The following is an 18,953-nucleotide window of genomic DNA, read 5'->3' as shown; positions in this document are numbered from 1 at the left end:
CCGAAATTTTCCAAGCTTTCGTCGAAAAAAATTCAAAATTTTTGCGTTCTTCCGGATTTTTCCGAGTTTTCCACTTAGAATTTTCTATTTTTCCATTCGAATGCCATTCCGAAGGAATTGCACACAAAATTCCATAAAAAAAAAAAAAATTTTCGATTTTTCCAATTTTGCGACTTTCCCGGAGGGTTTTCCCAAAATTTTCTTTCGTAAAAACCTTCTCCTGGCAATTACCCTGTAGGGAAGCGAACTAGTGCGGAACTGGTTCGGTTCTAGTGCGTTTGGAACCATGACTAGTACGCGTTAATTCTCTTTTGCATGCTAGCGACTGGCGAATTTAGCATTGCGATGTCCTAGGAAGTGTCAATTGTCCCCCATTGCATCCCTTTGGCTCTGGTTCCGAACCAGTTCTAAATTCGACAGATAAGATCTAGTTCGTTTTGCATCCCTTTTTCTATAGTTCCAAATTCGACAGATGAGATCTAGTTTGTTCTGCATCCCCTTTTCTTTAGTTCCAAACCAGTTCCTAATTCGGCAGATGATCTGCATCCATTTTTATACCCGAGCGCACTTGTGCACAAGGGTATATTAATCTTGTTCACATAACGGTTGTTTGTAACAGCCAAAACGAATCGAGATAGATATAGACAAATGTATACATAAATGATCAGGATGAAAAAAGAAATCGATTAAGCCATGTCTGTCTGTACGTCCGTCTGTCCGTCTGTCCGTCCGTCCGTGTACACGATAACTCGAGCAAAAACGAACGAAATTTGGTATGTAGGTTTCCCTTAATCCAAGGTAGGTTGGTATTGAAAATGGGCGAAATCGGACTTTAACCACGCCCACTTCCCATATAACGGTAATTTCCAGAAATACGAAAACTGCGATATTTTAGTAACTACTGAAGATAATTCACTCAAAATTGATATTTACAATAATTTTTAGACGATAAATAAGAATATTATAAATTTTTGCAAAATGGGCGTAGCCACGCCCACTTATGGTTACATGTATATATCTTGGTAACCGCTGCACCAATTTCTTCCAAACTTGGCACAGTTGTTGGCTTTCGCACAGCAAACCAAATGGCCGAAAATTTTTAAAATCGCTCAATAACCACGCCGACATCCCATATAACGCCGCTTTACATATAACGGTAAATTTCAGAAATGCTTGAAACTTCAATATTTCGAAATTGAAGGACGCTAATTTACTCAAAATTGATACACCCCGGCTTACCATCTAGCGGAAGGTTTCGGAAAGGTGAAAAAACATATATTTAATACTTGCGCCGGGTATTTAATGTTCGGCTCCGCCCGAACTTAGACTTTCTTACTTGTTTATAGTTCCCAACCTGTTATAAATTCGTCACCTTAGATCTACATTTCTAATCAGGCTTGCCGACACATTTCCCTTTTATATTAAATACGATCGGTTGAAGGAAGGACAATACCATCACAAATGTTTAAACGCATTTATTAAAAATTTATAAACTACTTTAGTAGTAGTAGTAGTATTAAACTTAAGTAGTAAGTAAAAAACAAAAGTGCGTTCTGCTTAAAATTAAAAATATTAGTTCACTTTGTCTTACTTGTCTAAATTTAAGCATATTGATTTTTAAGTAAATTCAGTTCTTTTTAAGCTTATATGTATATGAAGTACTTCGAAAGTTTTTGTTGTACTTAACTTAAATAAGATATACAGTCAGTCAATAAAGTTTAGGTACAGTGAAGGTTTTACAATACCGGCAACTATTTTTTAAATATTTTATTTTTTCCTAATTTTTTATAAAAATATGGTTAATTCTACACCAAAAACCCCAAAAATCAGAGTTGCAAACCTTATGCAAAATTAAAGAAAATTGCAAATTTCCATCCAAGTATTGCAATTTACACTCTTTAGAAAAAAGTTAAGTACTCAGTTATTAGCCCATTCAATTTTAGTATAACAAAGTGCAAGTTTGAGGTAGCTAGGACTTACCATTGATATTTAGCAATTTTTTTTGTTGTTTGGTAAGTCCTAGCTTCCTCACACTTGCACTTCATTATACTAAAATTGAATGGGCTAAAAAACTTTTTCTAGAGAGCGTAAATAGAAAGTGAATTATCTTAATGAAATTTTGCAGAATTTTCTTAAATTTTGCACAAGGTTTGGAACTCTGATTTTTGGGGATTTTTTTGTAGAATTGACCATATTTATAAAAAATTACCGAAAACTAAAATATTAAATACATAGTTGCCCGTATTGTAAAAAATTCGTTGTACCTAAACTTTATTGACTGACTGTATTAAGGTAGCTGTGGTGGATTGCATAAAAAAAACTTAATTTGCCTTTTCTTAAAAAAAAGGTAGCTCTGGTGGCTTGCATTTTTAAATAAATTTATTGAGAAAGTGGTAATTATTTTGACACTTTTTTTTTAAATGCCTTTTTTCCTGCGACTGCATTGCCTTTCTCAATTGTCGTTCAGGATCTTGGCCTTTGTTTATGGAACCACTAAGTATAATGATTATTAAGCAACTCAAAAACTATACCATCGTGATAACCGACGTATCCTTTTGAGAGGTAGCCGCACCCTTATAAAAGGAATAAGAAACAAAGTTTTCAGGTAAAAATTTCAGTAGGTTGCGTCTTTATGGCCTTTTAAATTTTATAAATTATCATTATTTTTGAGTGGAAAAATAAAACTGAAAATTAATGATAATCTCTGCGCGAAAAAATAAAAATCATAAAACAATCATTATTTGTAATCCCAAAAATAAAAATCAAATAATAATTATTTCCGTTTGAGCGAAAAAATAAAACCCAATAATAATTCATAAAATAGTGATTAAATGCTGATTTAAATTATTTTACTCATAATGATTACCTTCCCTGCTTTTAAAATTTAGAATAGAATAGTTTAGTGAAAGTACCACATTTCACTGCTTTTGGTCTGGTGCGGAACTAGTTACTATCGGACTGGTTCGTTTTTGGCGAAAAAGAGCTAGTACTGAACTAGAAATCTGGTTCACTAGTTCGTGTTTTCCCTACAGGGTACGAACAACTAAAAAAAAATGTTTGCCAAATCGGCCCAACCGTTCGCAATTGATGAATTACTATACATTTTTCACACCATTTTTATATATACTGAAGGTGAAAGGTGCCAAGCAAATTTTTTTTAATAGTTCAGTTTTAAACGCTGCTTCTTTTACACAATGGCGACAAATATGGTTAAGTTACCATTGCTCATTCAACAAAATGAAAAGAAAATTATTAAAACATTTTACTTGTGTTAGATACAATCAAATATAATGAACACCAAGAAGTTCATCTAAAAATTGTTAACTTTCTATTAGGACAGCGAAGTGGATACACCAAATACTCATGCTATTATTGGCCCCTATGCAAGCGTGTCGAAATTTTCGTCGAGTATCGAATTTTCTGTCGAACAGAATTTTGCTTTCGTTGGTGCAGCGAAGTGTTAGAAAATTGTGAAAAATGTAAGATTTTGCATTTGTTTTCTTACTTTTTCGCACTTAGACTCTAATTTTAAACAATTTTTATTAATTTCATGCAGTTCTAACGTCGTGAATACTAAACACAAGCTCCAAAGTATGGTTTTACTTGTGAAAGAAAATCCCAATACGCTGTTGGCACGATCTCTGAGAACAAAATCATAGAGCTGTTTATAGTTTTAATATGTATATTTTAAAAAGATTTGGATCACAAAATTTCTTAAATATATTTTATGTCAAAATATATTCGAAAGACTGCACTTAAACACTCTTAACCGTTTTCTGCTCCTGGCCAGTTTTCTAAGCTAAGCGTCATATGATGGCTGACTACTGCTGACACGAAAGTCTCGAAACAGAAAGTTTATAGTATGTGCATAAGCGCGTAATAAATCCAGTTTAAAAAAATGGGTATTTTTATTCTCATGCGGTTGATTTTCACTTTTTTGTGTGAGTTTTTTTATTTACATTTCAAATATATGTTACTCTTAAGAAATGGGAATAACGAAAAATTCGAAAGTCGTTTTCTCAAACATTTTTTGCAATATAACTAAAAAATTTTTATTAAATTTACAAAATATGACTCTTTGTAAATATCTCAAAAACAACGAATATTGAACGAAAGATAGCAAGATTATTGACTTTCATTTCATATATTTCATAGATATTAGATATTTTATGATCGACCTTTTTTCTCTTATCAAAACCCGTTTTTCGGCGATATCTCAAAAACTACAAGTAGGATAAATAAGTATTATTTTTAGTGTTATCAAAATTAATACCTTACAAAAACCACTAAAAATATCTCGGCACCAAAAACTTTTTCAAAAATTGTTGACCTGTGTAATCAGTTTAAAATTTTCTTAAAATTTTGGTAAAAAGTGGAATTCTGGAAACAAATGTATAAAAAATAGCACAAAAAGCTAAAACAAAATCATAATAAGGGAGAAAAACTCACTCAAATAACTCTCTCACGAAAAAGTTCCCAACCAGCAACAAAAATTCTTCAATACACCACCAACAGCAAAAATGAGTCAATCATGCCTACCAGTCAATGCCAAAATGTCGAAGGCAAAGAAAGTGTTGGATGAAGCGCGTGAAACGCAGAATCGTGAGCTCGATTTGGTCGACAAAGGCATAAGCTCCTTCGAGGAGTTACCTGGATTGTGTAAGTGCCAAAATGAAAACTAAAAGTGAAAAGAAATTACTAATATGTATCTACAAAACAAAAGCTACTAAAATATACATCTACCTAACGACATCTAATAACGACAACACTGGCTCTAAAACTGTGCTGCCTCCACTAAAGTGCCAAGAAAATAATGATGTGAATCTACATATATAAGTAAATGGCAAATTATGTGCATAAAATTATGAAAAGGCAATTATCCCTGAATGTAATGTATGGTGGGAATAAAAAGAAATCAAAATGGGGGTCATTATGCTTCTAAATTCGAAGGACGTCATAATGCTTATGAGATCATCGAAACAGCTGTTGTGAGTGTTAGGCGTTTCCATTACCCAAATGTGTATGCATATGCATGAATGTGCATACCTATGTATATGTATGTATGTGATACTTTATGTCAGATGTGTTAAAGTGAATTTAAACATATTTGTTAATTCTCCAAACTAAAAACTGAAGTGCAAGATCGTTCGGACTTGCAACAGCAACTACATGGCAAAACATAAAATTTAAAGAAGTGCAATTAAATTCCTACACCTACATTAGTAGGTTGTTACTTGTTGCTTTTTATAGAAAAAATTCAGGGTTGATATTACGTGGCGAGTTTTTCTAGCATTTACATGCAAAGATTTAGATTTATGGCTGCATAAAAGGGCAAAAAGCTAACTTTTCTCATATTTTGATACGTTTTTCTTATTTACTTTAGTCATAAATTTAATTAACTTTTCTTTCCTTTGTATTTCAAGTACCTATACATAGTTTCGAGTAATTTTAACCAAATTTAGAAACAAAAAAAACGGAGATCCAATCTTCTTATCATTAAGAATGCGAGGCGACGCGAGATATTTAATAGAAGTAGGCAATATTAACTACCGATTATCTTCTTTGTGTATATTTAACGTTCATTTTGTATCATGCTAGGTATGTATCTTGCCAATCAGGATCTTCATTAAATTTTATGTATCGATGCACTTTGTATGTATGTCTGTAGATACTCCGACGAACTGATAACCTCCTCCTTTTTTGGAAGTCGGTTAAAAAGTATTTGTGAAGTGCGGAAAAAAGTGTATTAAAAGCAAAATTTTTATGAGGATATTTTAATAGAAACTTGTTTAAAGAATCTGCCGTTTACGTCTTCATGACTCCACCATTACTCTTCAACTAGTTTCAAGATTTTTGTAATTAACTAAAAGTTATGTATTTCATCGAAATCCCACAAAAAAACTCTACAAATGGGTTACTTTTAATCAATTGATAATTTTTTTCTGCAGGGTATTTATTTACATATATGCGTATTATATTGTTTGTTTGAACTACATATATGTATGTATGTATGTACAATGTACTTTGTAGATATATATGTAGATGTTATACTCAATTCTCAGCGAATGGCATAACAATGGGAGAATACACACTCAATACATCCACACATGTATGTACCTTGCTGAAAATCTGACTAGCTCAGAACTAGCGTAGTATTAGACATTTTGCCGACAGTACTAGTTGTAGCTCAATACCCAAGCAATGTTTTCAACGGTCCCGTTTTACACGGCGATGTCATTGGCGGTGGCAATTCTCGCACAGTGCATTTCTTTGCAACTCATTTTTAACCGGTTCCATTTTGGACAGTTTTTTCTTATAAGAAACCGTTTTTAAGATTCCATTTTTGGATATTTTTTTCGTTTTTTCTTTCCTTTAACAGATTACAGTTTGTTACATATTTTATTTAAAAAATTTTTTAACAAATCTGAAAACTCACAACTGCCTCCACCGAGATTTGAACTCGCGACCAATGGTGCTTGAGTCGGACGTATTCTCGCTGAGCTACTTTCGTATTGTATGAGGAGTGAGAATTTGTTCATTTACATCGCAAGTTTAAACTGTCCCGCTCTGCAGCTGTTTTGCAGTAGTTCAGAGATAATTCTTAAATATGTAGTTCGGAAACAGCGCTTTGCCAGACAATCTCTAAATTTTCCCTGTAGGGAAAATCTCTAGTTCTGAACAGTGGTGCGATTAACAACTCTTGTTATTGTTAAGTCAGCTAAACGACAATTTTAACAATTTAGCTATTCAGTAAACGTTTCCCTAACGATAGTCGTTAGCGCCAAATCAGCTGTTGACGCTAACGATAACGAAGGCCGCTAATTTGACGACGTCGACATAAAAATGCACAGCACCGCTAGCAAAAAAATATCAAAAATCAAAGGTTTTTCAGAAACATCAAACTTGCACTTTATTGTACTAAAATTTAATGGACTACAAAACTGCATACATAATTTGTTTATTATTCTGATAAAAAACTTGAAGTTTTACGAGAGTTTGTTGAATTTTGTTTAAATGTTGCACAATGTTTGAAACTAGAGTTTATACGGTTTTAGGTGCAGAATACACTATTAAAACAAGTAATACAAATTAAATAGTTTGTGACAACTTGTCTATATGTGTTCCGGTTATAATTTTCCAATAGGGCGTAAACAAATATAGAAAACTGGAAGTTAAAAGGTGATAAGTCTATTTTTTAATCTTACAGGAACTGAATATGCCTTGAATTTAAAGAAATTGAATAATTAAAGTTTTCAATTTAATACGTGTACATCGTTTATTAAAAATATAAATATCATATATGTGTGTTAATATTAAAAAATGTCTTTATTAATCATTATGATAATTAAATCAGTCCTTAAAATAAATATGTACAAAATGTGCATACAGTTTTTTTTTTTTAATATTAACAATCTTTTTCATGTTAAATGTTTTTTGTAAACTTTTTATTTACAGCTGCGTGTAAAATATGGCAACAAAATTCAAAATTATGGTGTTTGCTACTTTTATTTATTATTTTAAATAATTTTACTTTTAGTAGTTCCATCTACTATATTTCAACAGAAACCACATAAATAAAACTTTCCAAGCTTGCATAAAATTCACAAAAATGAATCAAACTTAAAAAAATTTACTCCAAGCTTTCTAACTTTTTATTGAGAACTTTTATAAGATTTTCGGGAATGCAGTTTTGTATCCTATTCAATTTTTGTCTAATAAAGTGCAAGTTTCAAGTCGCCAAAAGTTACCGTTGATTTTTTAGAATGTTTTTTGTGGAGGGTGTTGCGCATTTTCTTCCACATAAAATGCCCACTTTGAGCTCACACGAGTGCCTTGGCATATGTAATGGATTTGTGTCCAATATCGTTACTGCAAACAACCAAAATTGTTAGCTTACAACTCGATAAGTCGCATTGTTAAAAGTTAGTGAATCGCACTACAGGTGAGCTTCTAATACATTTAGACCCAGTACTGGTTCGCGATAAATCTCTTTTGCATGTAAACAACTGGCGAATTCAACATGGCGATGTCCTAGGAAGCGTCAATTGCCCTCCGCTGCATCCCTTTTTCGATAGTTCCGAACAGTCCTAAATTCTATAGTTCCGAACCCGTTCTAAAATCGACAGACGAAAGAAACAAGTATCATAATTTTTCAATCTTTTCAGTTCTTCCGTGTGTGCGATTTTAAATTATTTTGAATTTGAAACTAAATTTGTTTGAATGATTATAATAAATATACGTTTACATACCTTTAGCTGTAGCTGAGTTTGCAAGGTGCTTGCTGTTATTGCTTAGATTCCATAAGTTCCCAAGATGTTAAAATGTTAACACAAATTTTTGTTTTGTATCACGAAGCTATGAAAAAGCATCTGCGAAGTGCAGAATGGAAGCGTATTTGAACGAAACAGCCACCAAACACATATCTATGTAAAGTAATCAAACCTTTTTCGATAGTTCCGAACTAATTCGAAATTCGACAGATAAGATCTAGTTCCTTCTGCATCTCTTTTTTATAGTTTCGAACCAGTTCTAAAATCGTTGCCTTAGATATAGATTTCTAATGAAAAAGTGAAAAAAAATAGTTTTTTAAAAGTACCACATTTCGCTGATTTTGAACTGGTTGGGTTCCAGTTTCTATCGCACTGGTTCGTTCTTGCCGATAAAAATCTAGTACGGAACTAGAAATTTGATTCACCAGTTCGCGGTTTCCCTGCAGGGTTACTGCAGTGTATATGTCTCTATGTTTGTGTGTGTATGGTTGTTGGTGGTTGAGTGGATTTGCCGGAAGAAATCGCTCTCTATTGACATTTACTAAGTAAATATTAGCGAATGCCACGATTGAGAGAATACAAAGGTTGCGCCGATCTCGGACCGCTATTCCTCTCTTAACGAATTTGACAGAATCGTTGTTTGCATGACGTCACACTTGTGCAACTTGTTTACGTTTTCCTTGCAACATTTTTTCTTCTTCTTCCATTCTTGCTCACGTTTTGGCATTTCTCTCTCGCAATTGCACCAGTGTGACGTCACACAAAAGTTATTCTAAAAAATCCTCTCTGATCGGCGCAATCTTGTATTCTATCATTCTTGATTTATGTGTACATTTGTCCATATTTATATCGATTCGTTTTGGCTGTTACAAACAACCGTTATGCGAACAAAGTTCTTGAGCGAATGCTTAAGTTCAGTTTGAAAGCCAGTGGAAACATGAGTGCATTTATGATAGCTTTATTCCACTCGCTTTCCGGGCTGCTCCGGTAATTAGAGCGTAAAAATAAGTTACTCTCTCACAAGTGTCAAAAATGTGCCCAGAGCGGGATGAACGCAAAAACCACGTTTCGTGGCCGGAATCAACAAATCAGCTCTAAACAATGATTTCATTAATTTTATATGGCTAATAAAATTAGCAAATAACTACATTTTCTGAAACTTCTGTGGGGTATTTTCCATTTTTTGTTTTATAAAATTGGCTTTCAGATGTAAACAATTAATGGCTGTTATTTCGAAAAGACTTTTTTCACATGTGTGTCCGGAAAAACCGCCCGGAAAAATATTTAAAATCAAGATAGTTTAATTTTAGAATTTTTATCATCATATATCAAATGCTTTTTATACGTCCATGTTATGTGGTTTTCTTTGTGAGTTTACTTGATTCTTACGTATTTTTTATACAGTAAATTACCACCACTTGCGTGTCACTCGAATTTTATAAAATGGTCTATTTTTAAATTAAATTCTTAAAATATTTTTGAAAAGCTTTTGATTTTGAATTGTACGTAAACTATTCAGAACAGTCCAAGACTTCATAAAGTTTAATTTGTTTTCAAAAATATTAATAAGGTTTTTAGTAGCACGCTATGCCAATGCTACAAAAAATTAAATGTACAATATATTGTACAAATGCACGTAGAGGGTTAAATGTCTTTTAGGACGATATTTATTATTCTTACATTAGAAATTAACTTATAATAAATACTAAGAAATTATTACATTTTTTATTTCATGAATAACCTTTAAATTTAATAAATAAATATAAATTTAAATCAATAAATACTATAAACTTAAATTTCCAATTTATTAAAATTAAAATTTTAGTCCCATGTTTTATTTTGTTTAAGGTTCTCTATGTAGTTCTATTTTATACCACACTGGCACTGTTTCTGACAGGTTTACATGTCGTGGATGATATTAATATAACCAGAGTATATCCTCCCAGTGGGAAAAGTAGTAATGCATTACATGCGTGATAAATAATGTAACGTAATTCCTATGAGTTCTAGACTCATATTACATCACATTCATTCCTCGATACTAGGTAATGCAAAATTGAATGCCCCAATTTTCCTAGGACAACGGCGTAGGGCGAAAATGCATTTTCGAATGTGAAAAGGGTTGTCTTACTGATTATTTTTTTCGATTACCATACATTACATTTCCCACTGCGCTATAACGAAGAACATAAACAATACTTATTACAAGTTGTTGCAATGCATAGATAGGGACGTTCGGATCATAAAAGTATCGATACCTACTTAAATGAGTTTACTCAAATCGCTATTTCGATACTACTTACATGAGTGAACCGAATGTATCGATACCTACTTATATCGATAATTGTTCATCCTTTTATATGCAACAAAGCGAAAGTAATTTGCAGGGGTTATCTGGGAAATACCTTTTGCGATACCTGAGTGGAAGATCGACCTATATCGGCAGCCAGTTCGAAAACGTCACACCTCAGAAAACTATTTAGGAACATCCTATTTCAGAATTCGGTTCAAAAACGCCCTATCTCAAATATTTTCAGTTGAGGTATCAATATGTATATTTGTTCATTAGTAACACTAGAAGTAATACGCTTAGAGAGAAAATTCAACCTTTGAAAGGTTCTCACAAAACTTTACGGCCACAAAGCATTGCTTGCACTTTGCTGTGGTATAACTAACTTTGTAAAATATATCCACACTTTAGATTTTGGCGGTGCTATTCCTTAAAGTAATTTTTTTTCATAAAAACGAATCAATTATTTTCCATAGAAAAATCCATTCGATACCAGTACTTTTCTTTCGATACCAAGAAGGTCTCGAAACAACGATTCGAGTGAAAAAAGTAGTTGGTATCTAAACAAAAGTATCGAGTACATACTCGTATTTACTTGTATCGAAACATCCCTATTTCCGGATGCTTAGAAGTAAACATTAATGTTGTCACAGACTCAGAAATGAAATTAGTATTTACTATAAGTTAATTTAAAATGTTAGAATAATAAATATCGTCTTAAAAGACATTTATGTATATAAATTATTATTAACATTTATATTTCCAGCTGTATAGCTCAAAAACTGTTGGTCGGACGGCATTTGCTCAGAGAACCTTTTTGATGCGAATTTCATGCTCTATAAAAATTGTACACTCTTTTTTGCCTAGAAAAAATTTTAAAACCGAAAAAAAATTCCCGTGTTAATTATATGAGAAATCGAATTTTTAAAAGAGCTAACTAAGCCTGTGATGCACTTGAAATTTTTTTGAAACGGCATATTTTTTTATTTTCTATTAAGTATCAGATTTTTAGGAGGCCAGAGAAAAAAATATCGCCTAAATATGAAACACCCTAATGTACACATGTACATACTTTCGTTTGGATTGAATATAATTTAGATATATGTACATACATATGTAATAGGCCGAATTCTTGATTCAAAATTAGCGCTAAGAAAACCAGTTTGGTTGTTCGGTTACACAGGCCGACATTTTTTAGACCCTGGGATCAGCTTACACTTATCCAAAGAATCAGTTTTGCTCGATTGGCTCAGGTTTTCGAGATATTTTAGCCTAAACATGTGAAAACGAAAATAAAAGAATAGTTCGCTTTTTTAGAAAATTTAATAAATCATTTGAAATTAAAATATTTCCCCTTGATAATGCTGTTTAACTCAACGAGATATCTTGTTTAAACCCTGAGATATTGTCCGTTGAAATTTGTGAGTTTTGCAACATTATTTCTTTGCGCAAATGATTGAAAGATACAACACGAAAAGAAACAGATTTGAGGTATACGTTTAGGCGTCTTTATTTACATAATGAATGTATGTGTATATTATGTATATTATATATCATGTATATCACATATCATATATATATCATGTACTTCACACATATGTATAATATCAAATGAAATTCCTAGAGAAGTTCTCATGCATTCATTTCTTCGTTAAATTCTTAAACGAAATAAGTTTTCTCTATGCACGCGCACGCGTACACATACACGCACACGATCTCGGGCTAGTGAGAAACAAAAATTTCTCTCTGAAAGTGGCTCTCACAGCAGGGCGAGCAAACGAACAAGCCTTTAGTCAACTATCTATTGTGACAGTAATGTAATTTAGGGTTACCCTCAAAGGCTTACAATTTTAATTTTTTTTCTGTTTGCACTAAATATTCGAAATTTGGCCGAATTTCTGGTCAAAAGTCCAATTTCGCATGTGTTATAACACATTTCATTGTCACCGCGGTTTGAAGGTCTAGGTGAAATGAATATAGGTTCAGCATATTTTGCCGATATGACGTAGGGTTGCCTATTTACACGGGACTTAAATTCTAAGAAAATGTCATACATACCTTTCTTTAAAGTGCTGTATATTGGAAACCTTTTAACGCAACTTAATGAAACTAAAATGTATTTATTCCGTCTTATTATGGGCTTTAACTGTACATTTTTTACATTAATGTGCAACGTATAAAAAACAAAATTAAATTAAGCAAACATTTTATTTTTATATTTTTTTTTGATTATAGCATTTTTAAAAATTTTTCTTTTTACATAAAAACATTGTCTATAATGTCAACTTTAAGTACCCAAATGGGCGTAATAAGCTACTTATTGGTTTGGATATGATAAATAGACATTGAAATTTTATGAAATTGTATATTTTTGAAAGAGGAAAAGTGTGTAAAAAGCAAAAACAATACGAATAAATCATATTAACTTTACTAAAGGCCTGAAATAATGAAAATTCCTTCAAGGAAATGGAGAATTGAACTATGTTGCAAGTTCACATGGGAAATCTGCTTACGACGTTATTGGAAGAAATTTTAAGAGACTAGCAGCTAGAGCAAGTCTTCAACTAATGATGTTACAACAAATTCGTACACCCGAAGCGCTCTACCAATGGGATGCCTGTACAAAATAACTGCAACTAACTTTTCAGTGGACTTTATTTCGCCCATGACTACGTGCCAATTACTTTAATCCTATTCCTATCCTAATCAGGAAAAAATTATTTGTTGATTTAAAGATTCGTTAAATATGGATATGAAGATGGCACAACGCCGAAACCGGTTTGTCTCCAAACCAAATTTGACAAGGGATGACGGAAAATCGTTCCACAATACATCATACTCTTACCCTGTCGGAAACACAAACAACCAAAAAGAAGGTTTGGTTTTTTTTATTAAGTAAATACTTTTTTTTTAATATTAAACTGCACTTTGTTTAAGTAATATAAAAAATTAGAACCATTTTTGAGATGAAGCCAAGTTTTTTTGAGATCTGCAGCTTAGTAATTTCGGAGCTATTTATTGATTAATCGACAAGTTTCCATAATGTCTAACAAATTTTGCAAATATGTATTTCACTTTCTGTATAAACATCAACAAGAAAAAAATTATTTTCTTCTGGACGACATTTTCTGCGGTTTTACCTTCATCGGCTGTTTCATTGATCATCTCATAGTCACCTCTACGACCAATGAGGATTTTCTTCAGCAGTTCGAACTCATTTTCTGAGCTCTGAGAGATAACAAACTCAAACTGATTTGAAGCTTATCATTCTTCAAGCCACAAACCATGATTGATCATCGTAGTGTGTTTCGAATGAAGCAGTCACGTGAAGTACAGCACATATGACAGGGAACTGTTGGCTATAAAATTTGTTCGCCACATTCTGGAGGAAATTATGTTCATCATAAGTGCCGGCCACAAGCCTCTATCGTATGTATTGGTCAGAAAGCCAACAAAACTTGACTCTTACAACTTATCCTACTTGATTTGATGCAACCTCTAGAATCAATGCCATAAATATGCCATGCCAACTATCCTCAAAGCCGAAAGAGTAAAACAGCAACAATAAGATGTTGGAGAACTTCAAAGAGTGATCGATTAAAGCATAGCTGTATAACTCCAGCGTGTATGCACTACGCCATCTACGAAAAATCTTCTTGCGATGTACATAGTATATGTACGTCCATACATACGTACATATATGTATGGATACGTTAAAAAAATATATTCTTGGATAGGTACTCTCTAGCGACCAGGGCAGGCTCTGAAGAGTATCGGGCTGGCTCAGTTGCTACTTGAAAGTCGTAATGGCAATGAATCGATAGATCAGATTGACATATCTTCTATCACCTTTGAATTTTGAGAGAGACTGAAAATGCACAGATGCACAGTTTAAATACTATATTCCGATGTTCTGCAAATTGACCATAGACGGCACTAGAAAGGGCGATAACTAAAAGATGCTAAGAACTCAATAACAATTTGAAAAAGTGGATCACATTATGTTGAAACATTTCCTGTTCATTGCTCTGAAATATGTAAATGCGACTAAACTCTCTTCAATTTTCATTCTTCAATTCACTGCGAATAAGCTGAGGATATCCTACTATAGACCTAAGCATCTGTAAAAATACTACTTAGCAATTACAGCAATATAGTAATAATAGTAACAATCACTCTTATAAACTTAACTTACTTACCTCAGAAAGAACAAACTAAACACACGAAAAATATAGAGAAAAAAGAGAACCTTCTTGAGAGTATTTTGTATAATTTCAACCCTATATTCAATTGCAGAACGCATGTATTTATGTATACAACAAACTAAAATTGTTTATTTTTTACAGTCAACATGTCCTACATCACACGGCTCACTTTGAGTCACAACAAGATAACCATGATCAGTCCGGGTATAGCCAACCTGCTCAACTTGGAGATATTAAATCTATCCAACAATGGTTTACGTGAACTGCCAGTTTCGCTTTCATCAATGCCTAAACTGCGTATCCTGAATGTTTCGCTGAATCGTTTAGATAGCCTGCCACGTGGATTCGGTGCATTTCCGGTATTGGAGGTGCTCGACCTCTCCTACAATAATCTCAATGAAAACGTGCTGCCCGGTAACTTCTTCATGATCGAAACACTTCGAGCACTCTACTTGGGCGACAATGATTTCGAGCATATCCCAAAAGAATTGGGAAATTTAAAAAATTTGCAAATACTCGGATTACGTGACAATGATTTGCTCGATTTGCCGCGTGAAATTGGCGAGTTGACTCGTCTGCGGGAGCTGCACATACAAAACAACCGCCTCCAGGTTTTGCCACCCGAAGTGGGTAATCTCGATTTGTTGGGCAGCAAGTCGGTGATGAAGATGGAGGAAAATCCATGGGTGGTGCCGATACAGGAGCAATATTTGCTGGGCATTAGTCACGTCATCGAGTATATAAAAACTGAGACGTACAAAATGTGAGTTAAATTTATTATAGCGTGATGTGAGTGTTGAGCTTACATATGTATTTTTTATTTGTTTTTTTTCTCTTCAGACTCTATAATCGCCACATAAAAAGTGACCGTGGACCGCCACCACCAAAGGCTGATAAAAGCAAGAAGGCGTCCCGCATACGCGCATGAGCTGACTCACCCTCAAATTTGCCAAACCGATGTGCCTTTCTGAGCCAAGCTTAATGCAAGCAAATTGAATGCTTTTTAATTGTATTAACAATTAGGGCCGGTAACTCAATGTCTGGTTAACCCTAACTGCAGGTTAAACTATTTTATCGACGTGATCGCCAGGGAGTCGATAATGTCGGAAACGGTGTTTAAGCTGTAGTTAGCGTTAACCAGACATTGCGTAACCGGCCTTTAGTGCTTTGTAATTGTATGAATTTTTCTCTTTGTATAAACTTTGACATGCATACTTACATTCAACACACATATATTCTTTTGTACTACTAATCTTAAGTGAATATTAAATTATTTTGAAACCACAACAAAAAATCCGTGTTTATAGGTTCTATGGAATCGTAAGTAACGTATTTTTAAATTATTTATGCAAAAAAATTTGTAATTTTGTGATTTAATATGCCAATGCACAATGGAATGCCTGGAGATAAGCTGAACCAAAAATTGTACAAATGTTACGATTTTCTGAGATTTTACATGCGCTATATTCCTACTTAGGAAAGAATAAATAAATTTAGAATTGTATACTTTTTAGTTAAGTATTCCTGTTTTTGTTCTTTATTGGCGCTATAACCGCACAAGCGATTTTGACCGAGTTCAACAAAGCACGCCAGTCGTTTCTTGTTCTTCTGCTAACCATTTAGGATTTTAGACAATTTAGAAAACGAGGCCAATTAGTTCGTCTGTACATGGTTTTCAAACGCAGTGGAAGCCTTCCTCTTCCTCTGCTATCACCAACGGTACGTTTGCCAGACGTACTGATTATATCAGTACAGTACTGATTTTTCAACCCTTGTACTGATTTTATTCATTTATTCAATCAGTACGCTAATGTCCTGATTTTTCAAAATCTGTACTGATTTGTACTGAATTTTCTATTCAAACAAAATACTTTAGTATTTTCTTAAGGTTTTTGCATAACGTTGGAACTTCCTTAAACTGTACTGTAAAAAATAAGATGAATATAATTTAATTATAGTTGACATGTTTTAGATAATGTTTGATATGCCCAAGAAATTAATACAACAAAAAGATCAATCGTTTTATGGGCATATCGCCGGGTCGTTACTTACCAGTTGCGATAATATGATGGAGCTTAAATTATTTAAAAAGAAGGCTTAAATTTTTGTCGAGTGTTGCTAGTTACCTCGAAAATAACGTTCAGTTTAATAACAATACATTTCAATATACGAATGGCTTTTGCCTATAACTTACAACTCCTTTTTCTAAATTTACTGACTCTGTAAAATAGTTTGGCATATAAGGCATAGAGTTAGATACTCTTTTTAGTGAATTCTTAGTCTTTCACAGTTTTTGCGTAGTTGAAAAATTATTTAGGCCATGAGGAAGGAAATATAGATGAACTCCTTAAAAAGTGGTACTTTTTTTACAGTATGAGAGGATCTTAAGAATAAAGTTTGTTTCCTGGCGCAAAGAGAGAAACCGGCTTCTAATTAAAAATTTTGAAAGTAAACTTCAAATTCGTCGTTTAAATAAAATAATTTTTTACCAAAGGTCCAATTTCGAACTTCGAAGGCCCATATCTCGATTTCGGAGGCTAACTTCGAAAAACGGAGAAATTACTTTTTTACCTATGACTCAATCTCTTAAAAAAATTGGTTTGGTCACAAATATAAAATAACTTATTGGCTCCTGTGAATCATGATGTGTACACTCATGTTAAAATGAATAACACTTTTATTTTTTATGAACTATATTTTATTTATATACCAAAATATTGTTAAAAACAAGAACTCAGGCGTTTAAAGTTATTTTCTGTTACTTACATTCATAATTTCCCTTGAATAAAAATGTACCGATTTTTTTAGCATGAAAAAGTCTAATGTATCTACTGATTTCGCGCATAAAAAATCTGGCAGCCCTAACCAGCGGATACAATCATTCGTGGGACTAGGCCTAGACAGCATAGCCGCCGCGTCATAATTTTCTGCACTGTGCCGATGTCATTGTTAAGCTTATACAGCTCCTTGTTTCATCATCACCATGCACGCCGCCACTAACTCGTAACAAGAATTGCAAAGCATGGATTTCTAAGCATTCATTTAGTGCGTTCCAGCACGAGTTGCAGGTTTAGTCCAAAGTCGTTCCCGTACGCCAAAAATTCTGTATCTGGGAACGCTCTCGTGACAGCAACTGAGCAACTGTTACCAGAATTAAGTTTCAAGACTTAAGCTTAAACTAGTGGTGACATAACCATAATCATATAAAACAGCTGTTTCAACCAACCTTATGGTCAACACTGTAACGTTTTGGCATACGTGTAGAATATGAACCATAGCATGCATAGCTAATGCAAAAACCAAAAATGTGGCTCGATAGGACTTCTCACGCTGATTTCAACTGTACCAAAATTATTTGGTGCAAAAATATACAAAAGATACAAAAGGTTAAATGAAAATTTTTTGATTTTTTGATATATTAACATCTCATGAACTACATAACCGATACAAAAACTAATGATGCCAAAATAAAACCAATTCATTTATCTTTCTGTTGATGTGCATAATTTGTATGCTTTATTATATGTTTAATCCAAAACTACTAAAAAACGAAAAGGATTTTCGTATTTTTTCATAAAATAAAATTGTTGAACAAAATTTCATGCTTAATGCCGAAGAAATTTATATTATTAAGAAAGTAAAATGTGATGCACATATTTTATTGTGATCTGATGTTGAGTTTTAGGAATATAGTGTTAATTTAGTAATAGTGAAAAAAGTTCTGCGCAACTATCCTACGATATTACACATTTTCCGAGTCTGGCAACACCGACATTGTCGACTACGAAAAATCAGCTGTTTATGGTTATGGTACCTATAATCGATGCTTGTTAATGTGGTTACGGTTATGGCAATGGTTATGGCTATGACGTTATGGTATGTCACCACTAATTTAACCTTTAGCCCGGAGTTTCTGGCAAATTCATGAAAAGTTTCAAACGATAGGCAGGGTTGCATTTGTAAACATAAACAGAACGCGGTGAAAGCAAAGAACCCTACATTTGTTAAACAATGGAAGTAAACAACGAAATATTCGAAGATGTATGCAATTATTATTAATTGTATAGATTTTAAAAGTTATAAAGTGGTGATCTTTCAGCCAAATCGGTGTAGTACTAATAAAAGTAAACAAACCAAATGCCAATGTTATTGTGGCTTGTTAACATTTTTTATTTTTAATATTTTTAT

The 18,953-nt window shown here is 33.1% G+C and overlaps 1 protein-coding gene across 2 annotated transcripts; it reads left to right on the top strand.

The window, feature by feature from the left end:
* Window positions 1–4,406: 4,406 nt before the first annotated feature.
* Window positions 4,407–16,357, top strand: LOC118754251 (ras suppressor protein 1-like; the record flags this gene model as incomplete). Of its 2 annotated transcripts, none has more annotated exon segments than XM_036489115.1 (3): window positions 4,407–4,659; window positions 14,907–15,528; window positions 15,606–16,357. In XM_036489115.1, coding segments are annotated over 3 exon segments (849 nt in total). In that variant the 5' UTR covers window positions 4,407–4,520.
* Window positions 16,358–18,953: the final 2,596 nt, after the last annotated feature.

This window comes from Rhagoletis pomonella, unplaced genomic scaffold, assembly GCF_013731165.1.
Source record: "Rhagoletis pomonella isolate Grant_MI unplaced genomic scaffold, Rhpom_1.0 Rhpom_scaffold_03597, whole genome shotgun sequence".
NCBI lineage: Eukaryota > Metazoa > Arthropoda > Insecta > Diptera > Tephritidae > Rhagoletis > Rhagoletis pomonella.
This window is presented reverse-complemented; position numbering and strand designations above follow the sequence as displayed.